At 46.7% G+C, this 12,284-nt stretch overlaps 1 protein-coding gene across 1 annotated transcript in view; it reads left to right on the top strand.

The window, feature by feature from the left end:
• The window catches only part of LOC143376470 (discoidin domain-containing receptor 2), a 165,017-nt gene extending 152,877 nt beyond the window's left edge, over positions 1–12,140 (top strand). Inside the window, exons 15-16 of the mRNA XM_076826870.1 lie at positions 7,428–7,569; positions 7,967–12,140. Of these exons, the coding sequence (XP_076682985.1) occupies positions 7,428–7,569; positions 7,967–8,317 (493 nt within the window). The 3' untranslated portion in view covers positions 8,318–12,140. The remainder of the gene's footprint in view (positions 1–7,427; positions 7,570–7,966) is intronic.
• Positions 12,141–12,284: the final 144 nt, after the last annotated feature.

Genomic DNA, 12,284 nt, shown 5'->3' with positions numbered 1-12,284 from the left:
GAACGTGAGAGTTCTAATCGTTAACGAAGCGATAGGGTCGCAGGTATCTCGTAAAGTGAAGTGTCCATCTTCGGAAGCTTATAAACATCCATTAAAACAAGACGAGCCCCCAGTATCGACCTCCCCCCTCGCTGGCTCAAGTTGAAATTAAATCAAAGCTTTCCCAGGGTGCATTTCCATAAGCCCCAAAATAAACGGAGCCCGAAGCCCACATGGGAAATCAGCGATTCGTTAGGGATACGTCGAGCGGAAAACAGCAAGAACGAGCTGCTTACTTTCGCCGGGGATAACGATTAAACATGAGCGCTGCGATTATTACCGACCGAATCGTCAATACGTAACGCTCGCCCTGTTTAATTACAAACTACCTCGACTCCGTTCCGCATGAAATCTGTGTGTAACTTACAGTCGGCTGGCTCGATTGAATGCCTCCCCCGAATCTTTTCTCAACGTTAGGGCCAGAATAACACTCGACTCGATAGGAAGGTTCCGATAAACTTTTATAGAGTGCAACGCGCGCACCGCTCTGAAAGAGAATTTTCGTAGGTTAATACGAGGTGTTCCCAATTCTATGAAACGTTCCACTATTGGCAATGGCCAATTCTCTTTCTCTGCGTTCACCGTATCGTTCGAGGCACGGTTCGCGTTAGAATGAGAGATGATTCGAGTGCTTTGAATATATTCGTCGGAAGTGAACAAATTTCTTGGTATCCTATTAAAGTTTAAAAAAGGTCAAATATAATTGAGAAGTGGGTATAGTACCCCCTACTACCTCTTGCAGGACTGTGTTTAGGGAAGACCAGGACAAAACTGGGGTCCTAGAGGGTAAAGTCTCCAACATTACTTCAAGACATGCAGTGACTTTAATTTAAAATAAGTTGTTAATATAAAATAATTTATATTACAACTGTTCTAATGCAGTACATATACCTTACTACAATGGATTTTTATTTAATATGTGCTGACAACGAGACAAATTTTAATTGTCAGTAGCAAAGCTTAATTGATGTCCTTTAATATTGATAATCAATTTCTTCAATTTCTTTTTTATTTTATTAAAATCGAAATTATATTACTTAATCTTTAGGGCCAAGGTTTTGTCCTGGTCATCCCTAAGCACAGTCCTGCAAGAGGTAGTAGGAGGCCACGTTTAGCGGCCCATACCCAGCAGGATATCGGTTAAGACCCCGCTGAGAGGCCTCACACCTAAGTCACTATATCTCGTAGAGGCACTATACTTACCATCCAGAAAATATTAGCGGGCGATCGATAACAAGTGAGCACCGCGAACCCGCGCTCACCGATTGGAGCGCAACTTTGCGAGCTCATAGAGTGACTCAAGACAAGAACAACGGTATTTTTCATTCGTGCTTAATCGCCCTTTAAGGGTAAGAAAGTTAACTTCGAAGTCAAATAGGCACTCCCACTTTCTCGCGTGTAACTCCTAAAGTACACGGGACAGAAAAAAGCGTTTCAAACAATAGATTAATGGTACAACAAGCGCTGCAAATTTGCGTAACAAAATTTCGAAAAGAGTTTAAAAAAAGAAATATCTGATGGAAAGAACCTTTTTCCAAAATTCTGTTAACGCAAGTTTGCAGCGTTTTAACTGTTGTTCGAAGCCTTTCTTTCTGTCCCTTGTACTTTAGGAGTTATACTAAAAACTGTGTACTATAATTGTTATACAATCTTCCCGTGTCCATAAGAGGAGAAGATTTCGGGACATTTTCTAAACTCGGTGGCGATCTTCGCGGTCCCTCGTTGGACGTATAATATCCAGGGATCAGGAACCTTTGACTCTCGCAGACAAAAGCGTGTACACGGTGCGCAACGGAACCTATCCGCGTTCCTGTTATTGAAATGCAATGGCCATCCCGTGGAATCGATGGGAGGTACAGACGCACATATGCGCATATACGCTCCACATACATATTCACGTTAACCGCGCTGCGCCCTTACAACACGTGGAACCTAGTTTCCGGTTGACCAGTGTCTCTCAAACGACCGCTCGTAAATCTTAATAGAATACCAGGATGCGCTTCCTGCGCGCTGGCCTCTAGTATTATTACGGCGCTGCACGTGCTCCCGAATGCATGTAGGACGATTTAAGTCGACGATCGTACCGGCGATCCAAACTGTCCGCCGCGAGCACGGGACCGCGCCGCTTATCACATTCCAACGGTAAACAAACGTAAGGCGATCGACGCGAAAAAAAAGGAAACTCCATATTCTTCTGACAATCAGAACAAAAATGTAAAATCATATCCCGAGCGGGTGCAGCGACACAGTGGCGCGGGGGTTCGGTGGCCCACGAACCCTGGCCCAGGAAAAATCCGCGGGCAATAGGGGAGGGAATAAAATCGTAGGGTTCGGGTGGCGCGTATACATCGTTGGTGTCGGAGTCGGCGCCCGCAAGCCCCGGACTTTTATCGTAACGCTCGCCAGCCAATTTCTCCCGGCACCTTATTTTATTCGCGAGCGAGCGCCCGTATAAAGTCATTCTCAGAAGCCGGCCGAGTGGAAAAGAGGAAAGAATCGATTGCTGATCAAACGGTAATGCAATTCAATTGGCCCGGTTGAAGGGAGAGCGGCGGGGCGACCCGCCACGGCATTACGTACGTACACGTACGTACACGTGTGTCCGTAATAGCCGGGGAAAAGAGGAGACGCGCGTGTGATCGGGTATAAAAGTGTACGGGCAGGCGCGCATGGGTGAAACACTTAAGGACAGGGAGAAAGACGATGGGAAGGGCCCAGCGGTGCGCCAGCATCGGAGGATGGCGGGTGGCTCGGCGTGGTCGGGCCGATAGCGGTGATACCGGTGGTGGTGGTGTTACCAGAAACAGTGATAGTGGTCGCACACGCCGCAAGAACGTGTACCCCGACCGTGGAGAACGGCGAGGACTCGATGTAGGCACTCCACCCCCGTACTAAGCGAGGCTGCCTTTGTTCCGACTTCGATTACAAATGTAGAGAATGGCTTTCCGTACCTTCCTGCCTTCCGCCCTTTCTTCTTTCGCTCTCTTCCTTCTCTTCCTTTGGATCGTTCACCTCTAGCGCCCACCCCCCGCCCGCCCCCTCTACGACGAACGGTTACCGTTCGATCTAACATCGGAGCGTCGCGGGGTCGAAGTCCTACCTACGATCGCACGCCGTCGCGGCCCTGCGAAGCCCTTGTCCCGACCTAACGCCCCCTTCTAACGTTAAAGCGTATCACCAGAAGGTGCACTCGAACGCAACGACGGCCGACAATGGCCCTGCGAGCGACTCTCCTCCGGTTGTCGAGGGAAATGACGGGGAAGTGGATGCTCCGCGTCTTCGGGGAGAGGCGTCTTGGACCGCCAGGCGGCCGGGGGGCTCTATTGTTGCGTCGTGAATTCTAGTTTTCGAATGTTTCAGCGGGGGATCTTGGAAATCATTCCGCACGCAAAGGAAACGGGAGCGACGAGTGATGTCGGAAGGGTAATTGAGAAGCTTTATAAGACGAGATCAAAGGAGTTTTATGAGTGGGAGATAGAAGAACTGGTAACGAGATGGAGTACCGTAGAAATTATACAGAGGGTAGTTCCTAGTGCAATCTAGAAGGGGGTGATTCTTCTTATAAAAGTACACGTAAAGCGTGCACCTCGTATGGGGAGCCTCGTCTACGAGGAAATTGATATCACCCTGGAACGCTGACGCGCAAGTAGAAGCGACGAGTGATGGACAGACACGTTAATCGAATCCTGCTCGACCTCCTCTCGATTTCGTCGAAAGCGGAGCCATCTATGAGAAACATTTATACCGGATCTTCGATTTATTTTTATGTGGAGAATCAGTCTGTCTTCGATTCTACTACGAATTGTACTCTACTCCGTACCTATTTACCTAATTTATAGGATCAATGATTAGACCAGATCGATCGCTCTTACCTCGAATGCGTACTAAACAGAAAAGGCCACTATCGCTGATGGGATCACCTGCTGTAAGTCACACAGAGGCTCAATAGGATTCATCTACTGAGCATTGCTTATTGCATTAGCGTTCTGACCCGGGACTTCGGTTGGATCTGGTGACCGTCGTAGTCGGTGAACTCCACGAGCGTAGCGTAGCCAATAACAGTGATCGATAAAGCGCGGCTAATTACCCAGCTTCTACCTCCAAATTGGAGCTTTGTTCCACCGACGAAATTAATTGACTCCATTCACTCGATAACGCTGGATACTCGAATACCGTTCAGCTGCTCGTTTGTCCGCAGGGAGAATTATAGTTCGTCTTTGAAACCAGAAGGCAGCCAGCCCCTCTCCCCTTAAACCAGAATCGAATGCTGCTAGACAGATACGTCGCGGCGATTCGGGTGTCCTTCCACGGAGACGCAAATCTCCCTCCGTTCACGACAGAGAAACGGATACAGATCGTGTTTCGCCATTCTGTAATTCCGTGGTGGCGCCTATCGAGGCCCGAGCTCTGTAATCGCAGCGCCTTTCGCGACGCTCAGCTCCCAGCCCGTTTCAAACGTATTCATTTCACGTACTCATTCGCTGCGGTAAATGAATCCACCTTGTTTTAGAATGGGAAGTGGTGTCTATCATTCCGGAAGCTTCGGGGTGAATTTACGTATAATTGAGCACACCTCGTTGCAGCGCGCAGCGAACTAACAAGGGAAACGCCAGACATGGCTCGCGCCGATTTCAACGAAACTTGGTGCGGTGATACGTCTACATCCACAACACAGCGTGATTGTAATTTTCAGCCGTAGATATCCAGCCAATTATGAGAAAATTAGACGTGAAGTTTGTAGGAATCGTATAGTCCGGTATATTTGAGTAGTAGAGTGGTTCATTTAACAGCAGCTTTGACGTAGCGGGGTGCGTTTAAAATTGAAAGCGGTGCCTCCCTGGTAAGTTATCCACCGAAAAAAGAAAATGACGCGTGCTGTTGCATAGTGGTCCAGATTGGGGAAGTCAGTGACATTTATGTGTAACTTTTCAGCTATAAAAGATATCGGAATTAAATTCGCGTCAAACAAGCAGGGAAAAATTATTCCTTTCTAATTATGCATAATTTAATATATTTTACATTTATTTAATTTTTCTTTTTCAACTTTTTTTAACATAATTGTTATAGAAAAAAGTTTGAAAACTGTTTATCTAGTGGTTTATTGAATGCTCTTTTAACTCAAATAGTACTAGTAGAAATTGTGACGAAATGTGTATATCTCTTTCTCTCTCGTAGGATTTAGCCAAAACATGGCGGACATTAGCTCGTGGCCCGACTCTTATTATAGTGTCTCTAGGCAGTTACACTAGAGTACCTAGAAGGCGTCTCGAAGAAACAGGCAGTGGAAAAAATGCTATCTTTAAAATGTCCAACCGTTCGTTCCAATTGCAATTTCGATTAACTCTTATTAATATTTTAATTTTCGAGTCTGATGGACATTCAGCAAGTAGGTAGTATACAGGGTGTCCGCGCGTAGACTGAACAGCTGGATTTCTCCTAAAGTATTGGAGATAAAAAAAATAAAAAAATATGTAATTAAATGGTTCGATGGGGCTACTTTATTGGCCGAGACGAATTTTTTTTCGATTATTATTTTAAAAGATACGATGGTCAAGTTCTGTTTTTCAAATGGAACTACTTTTTTTGAAGACCTGAGTTGATAGTGCGTTCCAAGACAAATTCAATAAGCTTTAATGTACACACTTTATTTCCACTGGTTTTTAAGATATAGCGCTTGCAAATTTGCTGATTTTCACTGGAAGAAAATCCTCTGAAATAGCATGGACTGAGACGGTCTAGCTAGCGTCACGGGTGGCCTAATGTTAATGTTTCAAAACGTCATAACATTTACTGAATTTCCTCATTCAGACTCAATTTTCAACTTCAATAGTCTTTTATTTCGCACTTGCTTCTACGCTCGGATGGCCGGTTCTTTTGGGAGGGATGCAAATCCGATTGGTCCTAATACAATCTGCTCCCTATAGTTTAGAAATTTGGTCTAGCACCTTTCACACCTCCTCACCTAACCAATCGAACTTGCATCCCTCCCAAAAGAACCGGCCATCCGAGCGTAGAAGCAAGTGCGAAATAAAAGACTATTGAAGTTGAAAATTGAGTCTGAATGAGGAAATTGAGTAAATGTTATGACGTTTTGAAACATTAACATTAATAAGTAATATTTCTGACGGAAAAGAATTGTCCAGTCTTTGGGCCTACCATTCCTAACCCAGACCTTTGGCAGGTAGGTATCTGTTTCATCAGGCAAGGCCACCCGTGACGCTAGCAAGACCGTCCCAGGTCCTTGCTATTTCAGAGGGTTTTCTTCCAGTGAAAATCAGTAATTTTGCAAGCGCTATATCTTAAAAACCAGTGGAAATAAAGTGTATACATTAAAGCTTATTGAATTTGTCTTGGAACGCACTATCAACTCATCTCTTAAAAAAAAATAGTTCCATTTGAAAAACCGAACTTGACCATCGTATCTTTTAAAATAATAATCGAAAAAAAATTCGTCTCGGCTAATAAAATAGCTCCATCGAACCATTTAATTACATATTTTTTAAAAAATTTTATCTCCAATACTTTAGGAGAAATCCAGCTGTTCAGTCTACGCGCGGACACCCCGTACAATCTATAGATATCGATACGAGAGAGTGGATTTGTTGGGCCGAATGTCACTAACTACCCCAACCCGGCCCACTGTGGGTCGCCGTTTCGCAGCCTGATCCGCAAGTTCTTCAGCGGTCGCGGCCTAACCCCGGCCCGGTAACGATCCGCGATGATCATTCAGCGATCCAGCCGCGGTAAAGTTTGCCGCGCCACGGGTCTACGTACAATTCTACAGCGGGGCGTGTGCTTGTACAGGAAACGTAGCTCATCCACGCGTACGTGCAAATGCAGCCCGCAGGCAGCCATTCCTGCTTCCGGTCGACTGCCATGCACAGAATGCGTACGCGTATGCAGATTGGCGGCCGTGCTATGCACCTCCACCCCCGCCACCCCTCTCCCCCCCGCATACCGGCCAGGAGATCGATTTGATCGTGCCCTTTTTCATTCGTAGCGAATCGCTCGGAAAAGTATTTCGGACTCTCTGGCCGGCTCCGAAGTCGAAACTGATTCGCGTGTCTGCGGCCAGCCCTAGAATTATCCCCAAGTGTTCCCCTTTGCGCGCACAATTCTACAATTCCCCTTTGTGGCCCGCAACGGGCTGGCCGGCAGCGTAGTAACGAAAGCCACGGGGACCAGAGCGAATCCAAATATCGCCGGCGAGATGTGATCGATACCGAAGGGTAAATTAGAAGATTGTTAATATCGTTAAAAGCTCCACCCCCCCCCCCCCCGCCGATCGGCCGAAGTTAATTAACTGTCCGGACGTTGAATATTTGTAGAGCAGCCCGGCGAGCTATACGCGCGTTGTTCATCGTTATCCCCCATGATTTCGTTTACAGGAATTGCTTGGTGGGCAAAGCTTATCACATTAAAATCTCGGATTTCGGCACGGACAACGAATTGTACGCGTGCGATTATTACAAAGTCGATGGCGCGGTGCCGCTGCCGATACGCTGGATGGCTTGGGAGTCCATATTTCTGGTAAGCTTTAGCCGCGCGAACCGCGCGGTTCCATGTTGCATGCGTTGTTCCGTTTTGCTTGCTGCCGATTACAGCCACTGCTTACTTACGAATTTCCCCCGGCTGTCGTGTGCAATTTATACGTTACGTTTGACTTTATTACTTACCGCGGCGGCGATGCTGTTCGCGCAATTTCTTGCACGTGATAATACGCTCGCTTGTTTAACGCGATATCAATTGTAGATACGAGGACAGTTCGGTATTCAATTCGGTAGATGAAAATGGTCCCTTCGTAAAGGCAAATCCACCGTTCCGATCCCTTGAAATCCTGCTTTCTCTCTAACGCCGGGCACCACCGACCTCGCGGCTCGAATCTCCGCGATGCCGGAGGATGTGATAATCGATACGATCTCCGCAGGGCAAGTACACGACGAAGAGCGACGTATGGGCGTTCGCGGTGACCCTCTGGGAGATCTTGAACCTCGGCAGACGGGTGCCGTACGAGCACTTGTCCGACGAGGAAGTGGTGCAGAGCCTGCGACGGCTCCACCGGGCTGCGGACTGCGCCGACACCGGTGGCGAGAACAACGGCTGCGAGGAGAACGCCGATAACCTTTTCAACCATTTGCTGCGACCCACCGCGTGCTCCAAGGATATTTACGACCTGATGCTGGAGTGCTGGCGGCGGGAGGAGAGCGAGAGACCCACCTTCCGGGAGATCTCCATGTTCCTCCAGCGAAAGAACCTTGGCTACGCGCCCACGTCCTGATACTGAACGTTCCGCGACCTCGACGGCCACGATTTTCACGGCGTTTGCCACGGTTGCCCGGCGAACGAGCGCTCCACCACGGACCGGCGAGCCGTCGACGACGCGCTCTACCCTCATTGGATAACCGTGAGAACGAAGTTCTGATTCCCGAGCCTCCCCCGTGCACGGTGTCCAGGCGGCTCGATCAATCCTAGGGGAAACCGAGGCGTCGAAGGGAGCGCGCACAACGTCAAGGTCCGAGGGTGGTTTCCGGCAACGATGGTGAACTCTCGAAGCTTCTTGCGATTAGTCGGAGGATTCCCTGGCATCGAAACTGGCGGGGCTCTCTCCGCGGAAGCTGAAAGACTCCGGTGCAATTCGGGCAGACCGAACTCATCGAGCTTCGCCGTACGTAGGTAAAGACTGTTCGTGTCGAACTCGAGGTAGCGGAATGGTGCTCCAAGTTCATGTAACTTACTTATTGGTGGCGCGCAATCAGGGTGCGCGCTGGCAAGCATCCGTGGAACTGTTCTCTTTAGACGTAAGATCGTATAGGAAATACGGACATGAAACTGTGAATTCGACAATCCAATCTCGAAGCGCCCTTTGCGCGCATTCGAAGGTAACCAATGTTCGGGCGAACCTCCGCGCGGCTCGCGCGAGGACGCGAGCAACCCGAGGGGACTCGTGGTCCGTGATGAATCCTCGAAAAAACTTAGGAGCAATATCGTGTAATCGTAAATACAGCTGTGAACATTCCTGCATGGATTAAACGCCTATACAGGGTGCACCAAAACAAGCGCAAAGGAACATGAAAATTCTCTGTGTTAAAGGGAATCGAAGGACGCTTTGCGATTTTGTCAGTCGCAGCTTCGTTTTTAAATTATGAAGGGTAAGGGGTGAAACGGAGAATGACGCAATACAGCTTTATCGGGAAAATTAAGTTTTAATACTTTAGTAGTTTAGTTCACCTGTTAAGGAACAGGGTTCGATGAATTTAATTTTTTTTATATAATTGTCTTCTTAAGGGTGTACATGGGTATTTAGATGTCAAGAAATCGAAATTTCCGCCGATTGCTTATGATAGCCACAAGTGTTAGAAGTATTTTAAAACAGATTTCATTGAAAAATTCGTGAAATTGCGAGAGTTACAGCGTAAAAAGTAACGGGCGCGCCAATGCAGGTTAACGCGCCGCGGCAGGCTTTAACCGCTTCGTTCCCTCGGACGTGTTATGTCGCTACGCAATACCGTTTGTGCGATGCCACAGACGAGTAAACGCGCCTCTTCTGTGGCAAGCTAATAGCGAATTCGGTACCTCGCACTGACTCTGCACTGGTGCCAAAGAAAGACTTGGATTGGTTGATTCTTATAGAGCTATCTTCGTTTCTATCAGAAACAACCAATCCAAGTGATTTTCTGGCACCAGTGCAGAGTCAGTGCGAGGTACGGAATTCGCTATTAGCTTGCCACAGAAGAGGCGCGTTTTCTCGTCTGTGGCGTCGCACGAACGGTATTGCGTAGCGACATAACACGTCCGAGGGAGCGAAGCGGTTAAGGGGTTGTACCTAGTCAGGTGGCCGAAAAGAGGCGAATATTTGTGAATTTTTTTTGAAGAAGCGGAAGCGTACATTTTTACAAAACTTTTTGAGCTTAAAAGAGCAACATTTGAAGAACATTTGGTAATTTTTTCGTAGAAAAATATTTATTTTTATAATAAAGTAACAACCGACATCCAAGAAGCATTTTTAAAAATTTGGTTTTGCGGTGAGCACTGCCATTCGGAACTAGATTATCTAAAATCAAAAAACAAAAAAGATGTCGTTAGTATATTAATGTATCCTCAGGTAGACGGAGAGAATTTTCCGAAATATTAATTTAAAACAAAATGGCGGCTATTTAAAGTTGAAATCCTGATTTTTTCGTGCAAAAATCACGCGAAAAAAATCAGGATGTCGACTTTAAATAGCCGCCACTTTGTTTTAAATTAATATTTCGGAAAATGCTCTCCGTCAACCGCATTACGCAACCACTGACTTTTGCGTCTTGTATATTAATTAATTTTTAATATTTTGCAAACATTCTTATTTGAAAATACCTCTTATATCCCTAAGAAAAAGCAAATGTTTTAAGTAATTACTGGCTCTACAATCTAGCCCAGAAGCAACCACTGACTTTAGCTGTTTAATACCCTTAAATAATTTCTTGTTTCACCCTAACGACAGAAGCTTATGCTTCGGCAAAAGGTGGCGAAATTCCCTGTTTTGTTCCAGCGTAGAGTGGACATTTCCTGTTTTTAACCAGCGTACCAAATCTTACGGGAGTATTTACAACCCTTTGTCATTCCACAGTTCCCTTACCCTTCTTAGTTAGGTCTGGGTTAAGTGCGAGTACAACTACTAAACTTCCGAAAGTTCAGCAGCTGAACACGGACGCGCCAAGCTGCGAAATGTCAAGCGACCTTCCGGTTTCTTATAGCAGAAAGAACTCCCCTGTTTCAGCTTGTCCTGTACTCTTGGCACACCCTGTATGGTATATCTATATCGTCGAGGTAAATAAGGATACTCGTTACTTAAGAGAATTAGAAGTTACCCTGTTCCCGTTGAAAGGAAGCAACAAGAGGGACGAAAGAGGGAGAAGGAACCGCGGGTGGAAGAGAAGACTCCGCACCGGGGGCTGTCGATCGAGTGAGAAAGGAAAAGAGATATACGAATTGAAATAGAGTGTGAATGCGTGTGTTTCGTTGGTACAATTAGTCGCGCGTAAATTAATTGTAATCGTTTAGGCATTTCGACAGGCCTGCTTCGAGTGTTGGTAGACGGAGCAGAGTCAAGACTAGTCGAACTTCATATAACATTAAACGCGGTAGGGCTCTCTGATCGCGTGCACGACCGAACCGCATCGAAATCCCGCGTAGATTACGTTTCTTTCACCAACGCATCGCCAATCGGGCGACATTGTTTAAATTTAAATTGCATTCGCCTAGGAACCAGCGTAGATCAATATCGCGCGAACGTCTACGTGGCCTAGCGGCTGCGAGCCGAATGCTGGCTGAAATTCGTGAGACAGGATTTCGATAACGTTGCCGAGGTGGTGATCACGCTGGAGAGCTCGGCAATATCATTGTTCGTGATTTACGGAGGAAGCACGAGGGTATACATATTCGCTGTTAAGCAGTGGTGGCTCGCACCACCGATTACGACACATCATAATTGTAACTTTATATGATAGGCGGGATCAATACAAACACAACAAAAGGAAAGAAGAAGAGTAAAAAAGAACTAGTATATTGTACATACATTGTAGGCATGCGTCGAGATGTAAGAGAAGATTTATCATTGCGTTGGCTGCGAACAGGGACAGATTAGCAGCGGGCGCCGGGAGTGCGAATCGTTTTTCGGGAATCGTGTTCCGTCTCCGTCTCGCCCGAACGCGATTCCCCTGGGAGGGCAGCGAGAACGTTTGGCCCAACAGGTCGGGCGGAACCTTTGGTGGGGCGTTCGAAAGGATTTATCGGTGCGATCGACATATCGGAGCCTTTCGTTTCGCGGGGAAACGAAGGGGGATGCGCGGAGGCATTGAGCGGCCGCTTCGTGTGAACCATTCCGAAGCGGGACGTTCGTTTGAGGACGCTATTCTCCCGCGACATCCGACTAATTAATCATTCGAATCGTTATGTTCCATGTGTTTATATCAGATGAATTACTATATCGATAGCATTCGCAATATCTAGCATGTAGGTGATGTTACCGTTATAACATTAAAAATACTATTTATATATCTTAATGTAATTCGCCGCGTAAGGAGTAGATAATCAGAGGCGTAGCCCGTATTCGTATATATATATATATATATATAGATATAAAAAAAGAAGGAATGTACGTCCGTTGAATTTAAACGTAACAGGAATCACTTCTCTGCCGTTGAGCGAAGAGGACGAAGAAATGGGGGAGGAAAGACGAGAAACAGTAACGAGAGATCTGCGAGGGC

Source organism: Andrena cerasifolii, chromosome 1 (assembly GCF_050908995.1).
Source record: "Andrena cerasifolii isolate SP2316 chromosome 1, iyAndCera1_principal, whole genome shotgun sequence".
In the NCBI taxonomy this organism is placed as follows: domain Eukaryota; kingdom Metazoa; phylum Arthropoda; class Insecta; order Hymenoptera; family Andrenidae; genus Andrena; species Andrena cerasifolii.
This window is presented reverse-complemented; position numbering and strand designations above follow the sequence as displayed.